Source organism: Aristolochia californica, unplaced genomic scaffold, assembly GCF_029961685.1.
Source record: "Aristolochia californica isolate CCGP_79_NKW_82.1479 unplaced genomic scaffold, dmAriCali1.0.hap1 SCAF_11, whole genome shotgun sequence".
Classification (NCBI taxonomy): domain Eukaryota; kingdom Viridiplantae; phylum Streptophyta; class Magnoliopsida; order Piperales; family Aristolochiaceae; genus Aristolochia; species Aristolochia californica.
Window position 1 is genome coordinate 13834725 of NW_027181782.1, and position 19779 is coordinate 13854503.

Here is a 19779-nt window from a genome sequence, read left to right on the forward strand (position 1 = left end):
CGGAAGAGAAGGAAAAGATAGTTGTAAAAACATCCAGAAGGTAGTTCCTAAAACACTTCTGTCTTTTAACGTTCTGTCAGAACACTTAACCAGAAGGTAGTTCCTAAAAAGCTTCTGTCTTTTAATGTTCTGTCAGAACACTTAGCCTCCCTCCCTCCCTCTAGATACCAATTCGGAGGGGTACTACTTTAATCTGCTTTAATCTGGAGTATTTCGAGGTGAATTATTCGGGGTTCTTCTAATTACTTGTCCTCTAGGTATAAATATTTGCCTTGGAATCTCTACAAATCTTCTGTATGAATATATAAAGATAAGGTAAAACAGACAAAACTAAATATAACTAAATTACAGCAGACTATTGTTAAAGCTATAAAGATAAATATCATGTATCTAAGGTTCTATCTATGATTCTGGCAAAAATATTAAGGAAAAAGAATATATCAGAGGCTAAAAGATTATCTATTTGTTCTGGGAGAAATATAAAATATCGAAATAATTCTAATGCTATTATAACCAAGAACAATATGTAGCTATAAGTTCCTTTGATATTGCACAATAATCTCTTAAGGTATTATATAATAATCTTAAGTATAAGTAATATATAGGTAATATTCGCAAAACACATATCAAAAACTGTTTTATTATCTTAGTAATTAACCAAATATACATAAAATGGTACAGCGGTGTTGTGACAACCGACAGCAACGCTTGGCTCAACTGAGGCAGAGGCGTTTGTCAGGGCTTAGCCCTCACCCAGTAGTACCCAGCCTTATATACCTTTTTGTAATAACGTCTTAAAATAAAGTAGTAAATATGAACAAAAACGAAAATACTCAACACACAATAAAAGCAGTAAGTATTAAGGTAACAAGAACGATGCGTAATATTATGAAAAGTATAAGCATGAAAGCAATCGGAAGAGAAGGAAAAGATAGTTGTAAAAACTTCCTGAAGGTAGTTCCTAAAATGCTTTTGTCTTTTAATGTTCTATCAGAACACTTAGCAAGAAGGTAGTTCCTAAAACGCTTCAGTGTTTTAATGTTCTGTCAGAACACATAGCCTCCCTCCCTCCCTCCTTGTAGATACCAATTCGGAGGGGTACTACTATAATCTGCTTTAATCTGGAGTATTTAGAGGTGAATTATTTGGGGTTCTTCTAATTACTTGTCTTCTAGGTATAAATATTTGCTTAGGAGTCTCTACAAAACTTCTGTATGGATATAAAGATAAGGTAAAACAGACAAAACTAAAGATAACTAAATTACTAAAGACTATTGTTAAAGCTATAAAGATAAAAATCATGTATCTAAGGTACTATCTATGATTCTAGTTAAAATATTAAGGAATAAGAATATATCAGAGGCTAAAAGATTATCTAATTGTTATGGGATAAATATAAAATATCCAAATAATTCTAATGCTACTATTACCAAGAACAATATGTAGCTATAAGTTCCTATGATATTGCACAATAATCTCTTAAGGTATTATATAATAATCCTAAGTATAAGTAATATAAAGGTAATATTCGCAAAACAAATCTCAAAAACTGTTATATTATCTTATTAATTAACAAAATATACATAAAAAGGTACAGCGGCGTTGGGACAACCGAGAGCAATGCTTGGCTCAACTGAGGCAGAGGCATTTGTCAGGGTTTAGCCCTCACCCAGTAGTTTCCAGCCTTATATACCTTTCTGTAATAACGTCTGAAAATAAAGTATTAAATATGAACAAAAACGAAAATACTCAACACACAATAAAAGCAGTAAGTATTAAGGTAACAAGAACGATGCCTAATATTATGAATAGTATAAGCATGAAAGCAATCGTAAGAGAAAGAAAAGATAGTTGTAAAAACTTCCAGAAGGTAGTTCCTAAAACGCTTCTGTCTTTTAATGTTCTGTCCGAACTCTTAGCCAGAAGGTAGTTCCTAAAACGCTTTTGTCTTTAATGTTCTGTCAGAACACTTAGCCTCCCTCCCTCCCTTCCTGTAGATACCAATTTGGAGGGGTACTACAATAATCTGCTTTAATCTGGAGTATTTAGAGGTGAATTATTTGGGGTTCTTCTAATTACTTGTCTTCTTGGTATAAATATTTGCCTAGGAGTCTCTACAAATCTTCTATATGGATATAAAGATAAGGTAAAACAGACAAACCTAAAGATAACTAAATTGCAAAAGACTATTGTTAAAGCCATAAAAATAAAAATCATGTATCTAAGGTTCTATCTATGATTCTGGCTAAAATATTAAGGAATAAGAATATATCAGAGGCTAAAAGATTATCTAATTGTTCAGGGAGAAATATAAAATATCCAAATAATTCTATTGCTATTATTACCAAGAATAATATGTAGCTATAAGTTCCTATGATATTGCACAATAATCTCTTAAGTTATTATATAAATTCCTAGGTATAAGTAATATATAGGTAATATTCGCAAAACAAATCTCAAAAACTGTTTTATTATCTTATTAATTAACAAAATATACATAAAAAGGTACAGCGGTCTTGTGACAACCGAGAGCAACGCTTGGCTCAACTGAGGCAGAGGCATTTGTCAGGGCTTAGCCCTCACCCAGTAGTTTCCAGCCTTATATACCTTTCTGTAATAACGTCTTAAAATAAAGTAGTAAATATGAACAAAAATGAAAATACTCAACATACAATAAAAGCAGTAAGTATTAAGGTAACAAGAACAATGCCTAATATTATGAAAAGTATAAGCATGAAAGCAATCGTAAGAGAAGGAAAAGATAGTTGTAAAAACTTCCAGAAGTTAGTTCCTAAAACGCTTCTGTCTTTTAATGTTCTGTCAAACAGAACACTTAGCCAACACTTGCCCTAAAAGACAGAACATTAATTCTAAAGATAGTTGTTAAAAGGACATTGCAAACAAGGAGTAAAGAGAACCATTGTTATGAAGAATAAAATTAAGACCTAAAATAAAGTCTACTTTGAGTTTGAGATCTCTAACCCATGTTAAAGGTCAAGGATAAGATCCAGAAAAAGTTGAACAGTTGGTCAAGAACTAGATTTTGCCTTCATCAAAATAGGTTGTATATGGGTTATAGGTTCCTTCTACCTGTTGGTTAAACACTTATTTATTGGTTTTTTTAAGGAACTGAGGAGGAACTAATCTTCTATGGATAATACATTTGGTACAGCCGGAATCTACTAAAGCATCTAACACGAGGGATTGTTTGTTAGGGAAAATAATCTTTGCTCTAACAAGGATACTGGAAAAAGATTTATCTTGGTTACATACGTAGGAAGTTTCTGGTTCTTCTAATCCTACAGTGATACCATCATAAGAATCTTTTTCTATTTTATCTAATCTATGTTTGAGAAGAGTTATTTCTGCCTCACAGTTTTCTATTTTTCTGGCCATAATTTCCAATTTAGTATTGTATACCTCTTTCTAAGACAATCCCTCGCATATGAAACAATGGACCTTCTTTTTCTGTTTGTCCCCTCGTTTCTTCTCTTCCGGCCAAGCCTTGGCGTCCTTTGCCCATGACTTCTTCTCCCCTTTCTCCTTCTTCTTAAAATTCGTTATACCATTGTTATTTTTCTTTGGCACTTTGTTAGCCGAATAATTCTTTCTCTCATATTCGGTTAACTTTTCAGCAGTAGATAAAGCTGAAGCTAATGTCTTTACTTCCCGTGGGCTGAGCAAGAATTGAGAAGACGGGAAGTAAAGACATTAGCTTCAGTTTTATCTACTGCTGAAAAGTTAACCGAATATGAGAGAAAAAATGATTCGGCTAACAAAGTGTCTAAGGAAAATAACAATGGTAAAACAAATTTTAAGAAAAAGGAGCAAATCAAAGGATTTGAATGGAGGATCAAATCAAGGAGATTTGATAAGGGAGTATCTCTGCTCTCATAAGACGGAAGCATGAGAGAAGGGAGGGGTTGAAGCCTATAAATACCAAGGCATTCAACCCTTGTAGATTCATTCAACATAGACGAGAGGGAGAGATTTTGTAGAGTGCTGGCCTTCCACCTTGGACGGCCACTCCTTGTAATCTTCTCTAGTATTAATACAAGGTTACTTTCTCTTCCTATTCCATTGTCTTTCTATCTTTTCATTGCTCGTGCTTCATTTGAGAGGAAGGAGTTTGCAACGTTGATCTAAGGGGTGAGAGGTTGTACTACCTTTGACGAATTGAAGGTAGGCCATCACGGGAGTTGGAGTTTCGCTAGCCTAAATGAGTTTAGGCTCATCTGACCTCGTGACAAACTGGGTGGGGGGCCTTGTACCTACCTCGGTGGAGTCTCGAAATGACAGTGGAAGCGGATGCAGGCCACAAAAGCCAAACAACTCCTAAAGGCCCGTCTTTGCCGTGAGTGCCAGATTTACGAAATGAGGCAGAGGGCGGAACTTAGAGCCGCAGTTTCTGAGCTTGAGCGAGCCCCAACTCTCTTTTCCATCAAAGCCGACGAGCAGTTGAAGGCTTTGGCTAACAGGTCTCAGTTTTCTGGAGGCTACGATCTGTGGTCGGAGCGGGATGAGACTCAGCTTTTTCATAACCAGGACTGGCTCCCTTCTGCAAGGTTTTTCCCTAAAGGGGTTGTGCACAATGTCAAACCGTATGGTATTATTGACAGTGTTGGGCGCACCAGTTATTCAAAAATGACGTTGAGGAAAATTTACCCAAGAAGAGGAATGGCACTAAAAGATCGATTCTCTTGTTTGGATGCCCATGAAAAATAAGAGAGAAAAAAAAACAAAAAAGTGGTTTCTCTTGTTTGGATGCACAAGGAAAATGGAAAAGAAAAGAAAAGAGAGCATGCATATTACCAACCACTAGTAATATGCATGCTCAGATTTTTACGGAAGTTTCGTATTTCAGTCCTTCCTCAACCTATTTCCGCCATGTTCCATCTTCAGCGCTTTCAATCTCTTCATCGCACAACCGCATTTAGACATTGCTGACCTGGGCATTACAGACAAAAGTCACGGAATATATGTCAGCCACAGGTAAGCTCATTTCTCCCATTTGATCTCCTTCATCCTTATTCTCTCCATGCAATGTAGTACAGAATTTATGCAATACAAATTATTTTGAGATCCTTTATGAGTTATAGATCTAGTCATATTTCGTTTCTTAATAACTCTGATATGCAAGATTATCTCTATTTGTTTTCCATACTTTTAGGATTCTTTGAACTTAATATTAAATATGTATTTTATGGAAAGTTTTAAATGTAGATTAAAGTTCAAACCCGACTCGAGCTTGAGCTCAAATTTGGTTAAAATTCTTGGGATTGAGCTCGATTCCAATTTTAGTCTCAAAGCTAAGCTTGAGCTCGAACTCAAGTTCAAAGTATTCAAATCAAGCAAAGCACGAAAAATAAAGTAGTAAATATGAACAAAAACGAAAAATTCTCAACACACAATAAAAGCAGTAAGTATTATGGTAACAAAAACGATGCCTAATATTATGAAAAGTATAAGCATGAAAGCATTCGTAAGAGAAGGAAAAGATAGTTGTAAAAACTTCCAGAAGGTAGTTCCTAAAACGCTTCTGTCTTTTAATGTTCTGTCAGAACACTTAGCCAGAAGGTAGTTCCTAAAACGCTACTGTCTTTTAATGTTCAGTCAGAACACTTAGCCTCCCTCCCTCCCTCCCTCCCTCCCTCTAGATACCAATTCGGAGGGGTACAACTTTAATCTGCTTTAATATGGAGTATTTAGAGGTGAATTATTTGGGGTTCTTCTAATTACTTGTCTTCTAGGTATAAATATTTCCCTAGGAGTCTCTACAAATCTTCTGTATGAATATAAAGATAAGATAAAACAGACAAAACTAAAGATAACTAAATTACAGAAGACTATTGTTAAAGCTATAAAGATAAAAATCATGTATCTAAGGAACTATCTATGATTCTGGCTAAAATATTAAGGAATAAGAATATATCAGATGCTAAAAGATTATCTACTTGTTCTGGGAGAAATATAAAATATCCAAATAATTCTAATGCTATTATTACCAAGAACAATATGTACCTATAAGTTCCTATGATATTACACAATAATCTCTTAAGGTATTATATAATAATCCTAAGTATAAGTAATATATAGGTAATATTCGAAAAACAAATCGCAAAAACTGTTTTATTATCTAATTAATTAACCAAATATACATAAAAAGGTACAGCGGCGTTGTGACAACCGAGAGCAACGCTTGGCTCAAGTGAGGTAGAGGCGTTTGCCAGGGCTTAGCCCTCACCTGAAAGTTTCCAGCCATATATACCTTTTTGTAATAACGTTTTAAAATAAAGTAGTAAATATGAACAAAAACGAAAATAATCAACACAAAATAAAAGCAGTAAGTATCAAGGTAACAAGAACGATGCCTAATATTATTAAAAGTATAAGCATGAAAGCAATCGTAAGAGAAGGAAAAGATAGTTGTAAAAACTTCCGGAAGGTAGTTCCTAAAACGCTTCTGTCTTTTAATGTTCTGTCCCTAATATTATGAAAAGTATAAGCATGAAAGCAATCGTAAGAGAAGGAAAAGATAGTTGTAAAAACTTCTAGAAGGTAGTTCCTAAAACGCTTCTGTCTTTTAATGTTCTGTCAAACAGAACACTTAGCCTCCCTCCCTCCCTCCCTCCCAAGGGTACTACTTTAATCTGCTTTAATCTGAAGTATTTAGAGGTGAATTATTTGGGGTTCTTCTAATTACTTGTCCTCTAGGTATAAATATTTGCCTTGGAGTCTCTACAAATCTTCTGTATGAATATAAAGATAAGGTAAAACAGACAAAACTAAAGATAACAAAACTACAGAAGACTATTGTTAAAGCTATAAAGATAAAAATTATGTATCTAAGGTTCTATCTATGATTTTGGCTAAAATATTAAGGAATAAGAATATATCAGAGGCTAAAAGATTATCTAATTGTTCTGGGAGAAATATAAAATACCCAAATACTTCTAATGCTATTATTACCAAGAACAATATGTAGCTATAAGTTCCTATGATATTGCACAATAATCTCTTAAGGTATTATATAATAATCCTACGTATAAGTAATATATACGTAATATTCGCAAAACAAATATCAAAAACTGTTTTATTATCTTATTAATTAACCAAATATACATAAAAAGGTACAGCGGCGTTGTGACAACCGAGAGCAACGCTTGGCTCAACTGAAGCAGAGGCGTTTGTCAAGGTTTAGCCCTCACCCAGTAGCTTTCAGCCTTATATACCTTTCTGTAATAACGTCTTAAAATAAAGTAGTAAATATGAACAAAAACGAAAAATTCTCAACACACAATAAAAGCAGTAAGTATTAAGGTAACAAGAACGATGCCTAATATTATGAAAAGTATAAGCATGAAAGCAATCGGAAGAGAAGGAAAAGATAGTTGTAAAAACTTAGCCAGAAGGTAGTTCCTAAAACGCTTCTGTCTTTTAATGTTCTGTCAGAACACTTAGCCTCCCTCCCTCCCTCTAGATACCAATTCGGAGGGTACTACTTTAATCTTCTTTAATCTGGAGTATTTAAAGGTGAATTATTTGGGGTTCTACTAATTACTTGTCCTCTAGGTATATATATTTGCCTTGGAGTCTCTACAAATCTTCTGTATGAATATATAAAGATAAGGTAAAACAGACAAAACTAAAGATAACTAAATTACAAAAGACTATTGTTAAAGCTATAAAGATAAATATCATGTATCTAAGGTTCTATCTATGATTCTGGCTAAAATATTAAGGAATATATATATCAGAGGCTAAAAGATTATCTAATTGTCCTGGGAGAAATATAAAATATCCAAATAATTCTATTGCTATTATTACCAAGAATAATATGTAGCTATAAGTTCCTATGATATTGCACAATAATCTCTTAAGGTATTATATAATGATCCTAAGTATAAGTAATATATAGGTAATATTCGCAAAACAAATCTCAAAAACTGTTTTATTATCTTATTAATTAACCAAATATACATAAAAAGGTACAGCGGCGTTGTGACAACCGAGAGTAACGCTTGGCTCAACTGAGGCAGAGGCGTTTGTGAGGGCTTAGCCCTCACCCAGTAGTTTCCTGCCTTATATACCTTTCTGTAATAACATCTTAAAATAAAGTAGTAAATATGAACAAAAACGAAAAATACTCCACACACAATAAAAGCAGTAAGTATTAAGGTAAGAAGAACGATGTCTAATATTATGAAAAGTATAAGCAAGAAAGCAATCGTAAGAGAAAGAAAAGATAGTTGTAAAAACTTCCAAAAGGTAGTTCCTAAAACGCTTTTGTCTTTTTTAATGTTCTGTCAGACAGAACACTTAGCCTCCCTTCCTCCCTCCCTCCCGCGGGGTACTACTTTAATCGGCTTTAATCTGGAGTATTTAGAGGTGATTTATTTGGGGCTCTTCTAATTAGATGTCTTCTAGGTATAAATATTTGCCTAGGAGTCTTTACAAATCTTCTGTATGAATATAAAGATAAGGTAAAACAGATAAAACTAAAGATAACTAAATTACAAAAGACTACTGTTAAAGCTATAATGATAAAAATCATGTATCTAAGGTTCTATCTATGATTCAGGCCAAAATATTAAGGAATAAAAATATATCAGAGGCTAAAAGATTATCTACTTGTTCTGGGAGAAATATAAAATATCCAAATAATTCTAATGCTATTATTACCAAGAACAATATGTAGCTATAAGTTCCTATGATATTGCACAATAATCTCTTGAGGTATTATATAATAATCCTAAGTATAAGTAATATATAGGTAATATTCGCAAAACAAATCTCAAAAACTGTTTTATTATCTTATTAATTAACAAAATATACATAAAAAGGTACAGCAGCGTTGTGACAACCGAGAGCAACGCTTGGCTCAACTGAGGCAGAGGCATTTGTCAGGGATTAGCCCTCACCCAGTAGTTTCCAGCCTTATATACCTTTCTGAAATAACGTCTTAAAATAAAGTAGTAAATATGAACAAAAACGAAAATACTCAACACACAATAAAAGCAATAAGTATTAAGGTAACAAGAACGATGCGTAATATTATGAAAAGTATAAGCATGAAAGCAATCAGAAGAGAAGGAAAAGATAGTTGTAAAAACTCCAGAAGGTAGTTCCTAAAACACTTCTGTCTTTTAAAGTTCCGTCAGAACACTTAGCCAGAAGGTAGTTCCTAAAACGCTTCTGTCTTTTAATGTTCTGTCAAAACACTTAGCCTCCCTCCCTCCCTCCTTGTAGATACCAATTCGGAGGGGTACTACTATAATCTGCTTTAATCTGGAGTATTTTGAGGTGAATTATTTGGGGTTCTTCTAATTACTTGTCTTCTAGGTATAAATATTGGCCTAGGAGTCTCTAAAAATCTTCTGTATGAATATAAAGATAAGGTAAAACAGACAAAACTAAAGATAACTAAATTACAAAAGACTATTGTTAAAGCTATAAAGATAAAAATCATGTATCTAAGGTATTATCTATGATTCTGGCTAAAATATTAAGGAATAAGAATATATCAGAGGCTAAAAGATTATCTACTTGTTCTGGGAGAAATATAAAATATCCAAATAATTCTAATGCTATTATTACCAAGAACAATATGTAGCTATAAGTTCCTATGATATTGCACAACAATCTCTTGAGGTATTATATAATAATCCTAAGTATAAGTAATATATAGGTAATATTCGCAAAACAAATCTCAAAAACTGTTTTATTATCTTATTAATTAACAAAATATACATAAAAAGGTACAGCGGCGTTGTGACAACCGAGAGCAACGCTTGGCTCAACTGAGGCAGAGGCATTTGTTAGTTTCCAGCCTTATATCCCTTTCTGTAATAACGTCTGAATATAAAGTATTAAATATGAACAAAAACGAAAATACTCAACACACAATAAAAGCAGTAAGTATTAAGGTAACAAGAACGATACCTAATATTATGAATAGTATAAGCATGAAAGCAATCGTAAGAGAAAGAAAAGATAGTTGTAAAAACTTCAAGAAGGTAGTTCCTAAAACGCTTTTGTCTTTTAATGTTCTGTCAGAACACTTAGCCAGAAGGTAGTTCCTAAAACGCTTTTGTCTTTAATGTTCTGTCAAAACACTTAGCCTCCCTCCCTCCCATCCTATAGATACCAATTCGGAGGGGTACTACTATAATCTGCTTTAATTTGGAGTATTTAGAGGTGAATTATTTGGGGTTCTTCTAATTACTTGTCTTCTAGGTATAAATATTTGCCTAGGAGTCTCTACAAATCTTCTGTATGAATATAAAAATAAGGTAAATCAGACAAAACTAAAGATAACTAAATTACAAAAGACTATTGTTAAAGCTACAAAGATAAAAATCATGTATCTAAGGTACTATCTATGATTCTGGCTAAAATATTAAGGAATAAGAATATATCAGAGGCTAAAAGATTATCTACTTGTTATGGGAGAAATATAAAATATCCAAATAATTCTAATGCTATTATTACCAAGAACAATATGTTGCTATAAGTTCCTATGATATTGCACAATAATCTCTTAAGGTATTATATAATAATCCTAAGTATAAGTAATATATAGGTAATATTCGCAAAACAAATCTCAAAAACTGTTTTATTATCTTATTAATTAACCAAATATACATAAAAAGGTACAGCGGTGTTGTGACAACCGAGAGCAACGCTTGGCTCAACTGAGACAGAGGCGTTTGTCAGGGCTTAGCCCTCACCCAGTAGTTTCCAGCCTTATATACCTTTCTGTAATGACGTCTTAAAATAAAGTAGTAAATATGAACAAAAACAAAAATACTCAACACACAATAAAAGCAGTAAGTATTAAGGTAACAAGAACAATGCGTAATATTATGAAAAGTATAAGCATGAAAGCAATCGTAAGAGAAGGAAAAGATAGTTGTAAAAACTTCCAGAAAGAAGTTCCAAAAACACTTCTATCTTTTAATGTTCTGTCAGACAGAACACTTAGCCAACACTTGCCCTAAAAGACAGAACATTAATTATAAAGATAGTTGTAAAAAGGACATTGCAAACAAGGAGTAAAGAGAACCATTGTTATGAAGAATAAAATTAAGACCTAAAATAAAGTCTACTTTGAGTTTGAGATCTCTAACCCATGTTAAAGGTCAAGGATAAGATCCAGAAAAAGTTGAACAGTTGGTAAAGAACTGGATTTTGCCTTCATCAAAATAGGTTGTATATGGGTTATAGATACCTTCTACCTATTGGTTAAACACTTATTTATTGGTTTTCTTAAGGAACTGAGGAGGAACTAATCTTCTATGGATAATACATTTGGTACAGCCGGAATCTACTAAAGCATCTAACACGAGGGATTGTTTGTTCGGGAAAATAATCTTTGCTCTAACAAGGATACTAGAAAAAAATTTATCTTGGTTACATACGTAGGAAGTTTCTGGTTCTTCTAATCCTACAGTGATACCATCATAAGAATCTTTTTCTATTGTATCTAATCTATGTTTGAGAAGAGTTATTCCTGCCTCACAGTTTTCTATTTTTCTGGCCATAATTTCCAATTTAGTATTGTATACCTCTTTCTAAGACAATCCCTCGCATATGAAACAATGGACCTTCTTTTTCTGTTTGTCCCCTCGTTTCTTCTCTTCCGGCCTAGCCTTGGCGTCCTTTGCCCATGACTTCTTCTCCCCTTTCTCCTTCTTCTTAAAATTCGTTATACCATTGTTATTTTTCTTAGGCACTTTGTTAGCCAAATAATTCTTTCTCTCATATTCGGTTAACTTTTCAGCAGTAGATAAAGCTGAAGCTAATGTCTTTACTTCTCGTGGGCTGAGCAAGAATTGAGAAGACGGGAAGTAAAGACATTAGCTTCAGTTTTATCTACTGCTGAAAAGTTAACCGAATATGAGAGAAAGAATGATTCGGCTAACAAAGTGTCTAAGGAAAATAACAATGGTAAAACGAATTTTAAGAAAAAGGAGCAAATCAAGGATTTGAATGGAGGATCAAATCAAGGAGATTTGATAAGGGAGGATCTCTGCTCTCATTGGACGGAAGCATGAGAGAAGGGAGGGGTTGAAGCCTATAAATACCAAGGCATTCAACCCTTGTAGATTCATTCAGCATAGACGAGAGGGAGAGTTTTTGTAGAGTGCTGGCCTTCCACCTTGGACGGCCACTCCTTGTAATCTTCCCTAGTATTAATACAAGGTTACTTTCTCTTCCTATTCCATTGTCTTTCTATCTTTTCATTGCTCGTGTTTCATTTGAGAGGAAGGAGTTTGCAACGTTGATCTAAGGGGTGAGAGGTTGTACTACCATTGACGAATTGAAGGTAGGCCATCACGGGAGTTGGAGTTCCACTAGCCTAAGTGAGTTTAGGCTCATCTGACCTCGTGACAAACTGGGTGGGGGGCCTTGTACCTACCTCGGCGGAGTCTCGAAATGACAGTGGAAGCGGATGCAGGCCACAAAAGCCAAACAACTCCTAAAGGCCCGTCTTTGCCGTGAGTGCCAGATTTACGAAATGAGGCAGAGGGCAGAACTTAGAGCCGCAGTTTCTGAGCTTTAGCGAGCCCCAACTCTCTTTTCCATCAAAGCCGACGAGCAATTGAAGGCTTTGGCTAACAGGTCTCAATTTTCTGGAGGCAACGATCTGTGGTCGGAGCGGGATGAGACTCAGCTTTTTCATAACCAAGACTGGCTCCCTTCCGCGAGGTTTTTCCCTAAAGGGGCTGTGCACAATGTCAAACCGTATGGTATTATTGACAGTGTTGGGCGCACCAGTTATTCAAAAATGACGGACGTTGAGGAAGATTTACCCAAGAAGAGGAATGGGACTAAAAGATCGATTCTCTTGTTTGGATGCCCATGAAAAATAAGAGAGAAAAAAAAGAAAAATGTGGTTTCTCTTGTTTGGATGCACAAGGAAAATGGAAAAGAAAAGAAAAGAGAGCATGCATATTACCAACCACTAGTAATATGCATGCTCAGATTTTTACGGAAGTTTCGTATTTCAGTCCTTCCTCAACCTATTTCCGCCATGTTCCATCTGCAGCGCTATCAATCTCTTCATCGCACAACCGCATTTAGACATTGCTGACCTGGGCGTTGCAGACGAAAGTCACAGAATATATGTCAGCCACAGGTAAGCTCATTTCTCCCATTTGATCTCCTTCATCCTTATTCTCCATGCAATGTAGTACAGAATTTATGCAATACAAATTATTTTGAGATCCTTTATGAGTTATAGATCTAGTCATATTTTGTTTCTTAATAACTCTGATATGCAAGATTATCTCTATTTGTTTTCCATACTTTTAGGATTCTTTGAACTTAATATTAAATATGTATTTTATGGAAAGTTTTAAATGTAGGTTAAAGTTCAAACCCGACTCGAGCTTGAGCTCAAATTTGGTTAAAATTCTTGGGCTTGAGCTCGATTCCAATTTTAGTCTCAAAGCTAAGCTTGAGCTCGAACTCAAGTTCAAAGTATTCAAATCAAGCAAAGCTCGAACATATACAGGTTCGAGTTTGGCTAGGCTCAAGAGAGTGGGAAATGTATATGAAAGTCACATTTTGTATATAGGTCATGTTTTTATATTAGTCACATTGGCATAATATTATGCAGTGTTTATAAACAATTTTATGCAAAATTTATAGACAATTTTATGCAGAGTTTATGTACAAAGGTCATGCCCAATTTTAAGTAAAATTTATGCATAATTTTATGCACAGTTTATTTGACTTGTATTTTATGCAAAGTTTTAAATGTAGGTTGGAGCTTGAACCCTGCTCAAGCTCAATTCCAATTTTAAGCTTAAGGCTGGGCTCGGCTCTAGCTTGAGTTCGAAGTATTTAAATCAAGCCCAACTTGAACATATGCAGATTCAAACTCGGCTCGACTCGACTCGATGCCACCCCTAGGCACTGCACGTATAGGCTGGGCACATACGGACTAGTGCCTGAACACCAAGGCATGGAGGCAAGTCAGATTAGTGGCAGCCAACTTTTTTTTTAATGATGATAAACTTATTTCAAAGAAAGGGAAGATACATCAAGGGAGACCTCCCCTAACAATAAGATATTAAAGGGGGGACCTAGGCACACAAATCAGCAACCGAAATGGCTGATCTAAGTATATGAGACAAAGTACAAGAAATGGTGGATACAATATCCAAAATATCAAAAAAAATCTGCCAGTGACGCCACGGGGGAAGGATGAGGTGGAGCACCATCCGATGACGACCTTGGAGTCTCCCTCCATGATAAGGAGACCACTAAAGCGATCCTTAAAAATACACAAGCCGTGAAGGAGACCAGAGAGCTCAGCAATGGTCGAGTCAGCAATTCCGAGAGGGCCACAGTAAGAGAGTATGGCAGTGCCGCCCCGGATCAAAAATCACCCCACCAAAATCATCCAAACCCGGGTTCCCAAAGGCGCTACCATCAAAATTCAGCTTATAATGGTTCCTAAACGGTTTCTAGTCACGTGGGTCATGGGGTGTTAGCTGGGGCAGTTGTACATGAGGAGGCATGCGCCAAGAAGCACATGACCATTCGAAGGGGCATGTGGCCAGCAATTTCCCCAACTACATATAGGGGGGCTGGATGAGTGCTAATCAATCAGACATTGACAAAGAGACTCAAAGGAGCACTCGAATATCTTGTATGTAGACAGATTTGTGTATATGAGAAAAGGTTTATCGTGTGCCAACTATTTGTATGCAAGGGAGGCTGACTAGTGTGGGTTATCCCGAGGACGCAACTAGGCCGACACAGGTAAAAGTAAATTCAACTTTCCACTGCATAACTGAACCCATGCAACACCTACGCTCTAACATTACAAGCATGATCTTTTCACAGTATGGCACCCCATGAATGAATGAGCAGGCCAAATCGTCTCACCAAAATCGATTTAAAAAAAAATGATCCCTATTAAAAAAATATTTTCTGAGTAATTAAGAGTGAATTTTACTCTTCAATGCAGATGAACAGTTAATGTCATTCTACATCATTTCAAAAAAAATGTCATTCTTCAATCATTCAAAAAAAGTGATTCCACGTTCATTCACAACAAAAAAAAAAAAGTATGATTTCTCAAAATGATGGATATAAGCAAATCAACTTACATGTCCTGAGGAAGTGTAGAGTCATCAGTATTAGAGTACAGAAACAGTGAGCCGCCACTCTCGATGCTAAGGAATTTTAATGAAGCTAAGTCTGTATATTCATTGGTAACAGCAAATATGTCCACACAAACCCCCGATTGAACAGCAACAGCTGCCTGTGCAAAGTCATCATGGGTTATTTTTCCAAAGGTCTGTAGATTCTACAAAACTCAACCATTTCAGCACTTGGTTGTATATAGAGGCATAAGGCATAAGGCAATTTACCAGTTCTTTGTAGAAGGGTGTCTGCTCAGGAAGCAGTGCACAGTCTGCATCCTCTCCTTTACTGGCATATTGCTCACCATAACGCCTTGTATCTAATTGACTGGCTCCATAATCAGGAGGACCAGACAAAAATGTAAAAACCCTAGCTGCAATCAATTTTTGACCCACATAAATATCTAATAAACAAATGCTGATAATCACTAATGCAGTCGATTTTGGAGCCACATAACCAATAAACGAATGTTTATAAATACTAATACAATTAGTACAGTCAATTTTAAGAAAACAAAATTCAGAAAGGTAAATTGAGACAAGATATTCTTCCAGGCCCCTATTGTCGCCCTTGAGAGGAAACACTTCACCCAAGGAAAAGAACATGTTATTACCTGGTAAGAGGAAGTATCCAAAAAAATTGTGACCAGTGCTTTTCCAGGAAACTGATAATCAACCATTGAAAAACCAATTCTTTCAATTGGCAACATTTAGCTCATTTCCAGCCATTATGGTTTCACAAGACATAATTAATAGAATTAACATATACTTTTCATAGTGAGGGATAAAGACAATCCTAGATTCAAAGCAGAAATCTTCAAAAATACGAATAGAAAAACAAGGAATGACTCTCCAGATTTATCCCTCACAATAAGTTGCATGCATATGACTAATGAACATCAATGGGAAAAGAACAATGAAAACACTCAACTTTTTTAAAGAGAGAGCATCCAGCAATAAGGGGTACAGGCCATTTTTTCAATAATGAAAAAGATTTTATTAGAAAAAAGTTAATGATAGATTTTAGTTGAAAGAATAAGTCTACCCATAAGGAAAACAGAACCAGATATATCTTGTGCATGGAAAAGAGGAAGACATCAAACATGGATGACACACTTTGGTGGCAGTAACTGCAAGAATGTTTGATGATCTAAATCTGGTGCCACTAGATGTCAATAAGTTGAAAGATTAACCGAAATTTCCTCATAGCACTGCTCCATCCTCAATGGGAATCAGAAGCCTTTTCTCATCCGAGGATGGAGGCTTTGCAATTCAAGACCACTTCCTAAGAAACAAAATGTCATTCTGTAAATCCATTTACAGGTAATATGCATTTACTTGATTTTCAACAAACATCACTAAATAGTTAGAACAAAGATGACTATAAAAGAAACATATGTTAATTTATTTTGGTCCATGATAATGTAAAAGAAGCACAGGGAAGTAAGAATTGGACTTTACCATACCCAGTGCAAATGTATTTCCGTATTCTGATCCAAGGTAGTTAATTAGAGCCTCCATTGCAGCTCCAAAACCTCTGCCACCTAATAATATACCATCAAGTCCTTGTCCAGCAGCTATAGTTCTTTCCCATGAAGTTGTAGGTTTCAGTGTTTCCAAGGCTGCAGCTATTCGGTCTTTGGAAGTATCTACCTGTTGGAGAATGAACCAAACCTTCGCTAAAATCCATTTTCCAATTGATTGTAGTGTTGGTAGAGATTCTTTTTTTTTAACAATTTGAAGTCAAGGGTATGTTGACATTGTCCATCATAAACATACAGGAGCCAAGAAAGAAAACAATGGCATGGCATCTTCAAGCTCAAAGGGCAATGAAGCATCTGTAACTGGGGGGAATAAAGACATTTTTGACAACTGGTATGGGTCCTTGCACATCGTATAAGCCTATCTTATGACTGAATGTAACAAGCCCAAACAGAGAACCCGGCCCAAGTGCTGCAAATGTAAAAGGTAATTGGTATTAAAACATTATCATAACAAGAATAATAATTACCAATGCAACCACAAATGTGTGAAAAGCTGAGGGTGATCTTCTAAAATATTGATCACCTTATGAAGGCCAATACTGAGATAAACAATTGCCCACCTTCTAAAGCAGCCAGTAGCGCACTTTTGATCAACTCCAAAAACTCCTCAGATGCTGCATTTATGTTAAGAAGTACAACAAAAAACTAGGAAGAGCACAAGTCCAAGCCCATTGTTCAAGCTCGCAGTAGGAATTGAAATACGCCCAGCAATTATCGCAGCGAGGAACAAGGTTACCGTTGGACCCGGAAACAGGGGGGTTACCAAGCTCGTCAACTGGAGAAAATGGGGAAACGGTGACTCCCCAAGGAAGGCCGGAGGCTTCCTGTGCATCGGGATCGGTCGGGAAACGAGATACTGTCGCCCTAATCGCAGCGAGGAACAAGGTTACCGTTGGACCCGGAAATAGGGGGGTTACCAAGCTCGTCAACTGGAGAAAATGGGGAAACGGTGACTCCCCAAGGAAGGCAGGAGGCTTCCTGTGCATCGGGATCGGTCGGGAAACGAGATACTGTCGCCCTAATCGCAGCTAGGAACAAGGTTACCGTTGGACCCGGAAACAGGGGGGTTACCAAGCTCGTCAACTGGAGAAAATGGGGAAACGGTGACTCCCCAAGGAAGGCCGGAGGCTTCCTGTGCATCGGGATCGGTCGGGAAACGAGATACTGTCGCCCTAACCGCCATCGACGAGAAGACAGCAGCAGAGTTGCAGAGTCGCGAGGTCGATAAAAACCCAAATAATGAGGGAGAAAAAAAACACACAGACTTCGTACCCTGCTTGCCTCGATTCGTATAAACCAGCGATATAATAAACGCCGTTTGAGCTAGTCCGGCCAAAGAAAAAACGGGTTAATTCAGAGGCGAAAGCATGGGTCGGGTTTTGAGAACCCGAACCCCAACTCAGAAACCCGAACGGTTTAGAAATCAAACATTATCCATTGTCTCATTCCCAAATCAACCTAGTAATTCTCCAATTAAAATATTTTTTAAATATAAAAATAGTTAAAGAATACAATGCATAAAATTATTATACAATGTCAAAATATAAATAATAAAAAATAAAAAAATAGATAAGTTTTATATATATGTTATTTTAATTTTAAAAAAATATCAATAAGGTATTTCCATCAAGTTTAGGCCAAATTTGGGAAAACCCAAGCCTACCTCCAACTTCGGTTTCTTTCCCTCCATCCCTTCTCCTCCCAACGGAGTGAATTTAAGTTTTTTTTTTTTTTTGCCCACTCCTAACTTTGATTATGTGTTGGACCTCGAGTCCCAAACTTGACCTGAACTTAGGGTTTTCTCCTTCTATCCCTTCTCCACCCAACGGAGTGAATTTAAGTTTTTTTTTTTTCGCACACTCCTAGTTTTGATTATGTGTTGGACCTGAGTCTTTGATGAGGACAATGTAACCTCAGGTTTGTGGAGGTCATGAGAAACATGATTGAAAAATAACAAGGTATACCCTAGCTAGCACATATTTTACTTATGTTATGGAGATTACATGTAACGAGTCATAAAAAATTTAAGGGTGTGTATATGCCGATAGAACATTATAAGAAAAATAAATAGAGGAATTTTTTTTTGAATTTTTTTCTAATATTTGCACTATTTAATGAATAGAAAAAGTTTTCTTTTTGATCTTCTTGTCTTTTAAAAAAATAACTATGTTTCTTATTGTTTAATCTGATATCATGGGAAAAGTAAGCCAAGAAGATTTTTGTTGATTGCTCATTTTCTATATTTAATTTCTTATTTTGTTCCAATTGTAAACACTACAGCCACATAATTATTATTTTATTTTATTTTCAATGGCATCACAAATGCAAGAAAATTTTCTAAGAGAATTTGTCAATAAAAACATCATCCAATGAGAAAATTAGTAAAAGAAAAAATAATTTTCTCACCGTTTGATTTTCCTAAGTCGACACAAATGATCGTTAAGCGTTGATGTTAATGTCTTATGCAACTATCAAAACTAACTAAATCATCTCTTACAACAGCTGAATTGCCATCAATTGTGCATTAAATAGGAAATTGAAGTGAAGAAAAGTATTGATGTTGTTAGATACATACCCTTTATTACACACTCTAGTGGTCTATGGTATGAGTTGGAGTGAGAAAATAGAAGATTTAAGTTGTTGAGTCAATACCCCAAAGGAAAAATTGAAAGAAAACTATTATGAAGATGGCAAGTAAAGTGGAAGACCTTAAAGATCGTAAAAGTCAAATTTTATATAAAGTTATAAAACGTAGTTCATATGGATTAAACCATGGAATTTAATAATAATTCAAGTCCATCCAAGAAAAAAAATGTATTATTGATCCATTCAGTGTTTTTCATGGGTTACCCTAGATTTGAGAAAGGGTATATAGATGTTATGACCCTCAAAGTAGAACTTGGTATGTTTCGACATATGTTTCCTTCTTTTAAGATAATCCTTAACTACCGGCCCAACATGTTCAAATATCATTCTCATGGGGAAATACTTATTGTCCTACCAATGAATGCATTGGAAGATACAGATAATGGCAGAGTTGAGAATTGTGATGCGCCTCTTCAAGGCTCCCTGTA

At 35.5% G+C, this 19779-nt stretch overlaps 1 protein-coding gene across 1 annotated transcript in view; it reads right to left on the bottom strand.

Moving 5' to 3' along the window:
- The window catches only part of LOC137944639 (protein transport protein SEC23 D-like), a 77071-nt gene extending 61151 nt beyond the window's left edge, over nucleotides 1-15920 (bottom strand). Inside the window, exons 1-2 of the mRNA XM_068790342.1 lie at nucleotides 15390-15920; nucleotides 15126-15280 (exon numbers count right to left, since the gene is read on the bottom strand). Of these exons, the coding sequence (XP_068646443.1) occupies nucleotides 15126-15280; nucleotides 15390-15767 (533 nt within the window). The 5' untranslated portion in view covers nucleotides 15768-15920. The remainder of the gene's footprint in view (nucleotides 1-15125; nucleotides 15281-15389) is intronic.
- Between the last annotated feature and the right edge of the window lie 3859 nt (nucleotides 15921-19779).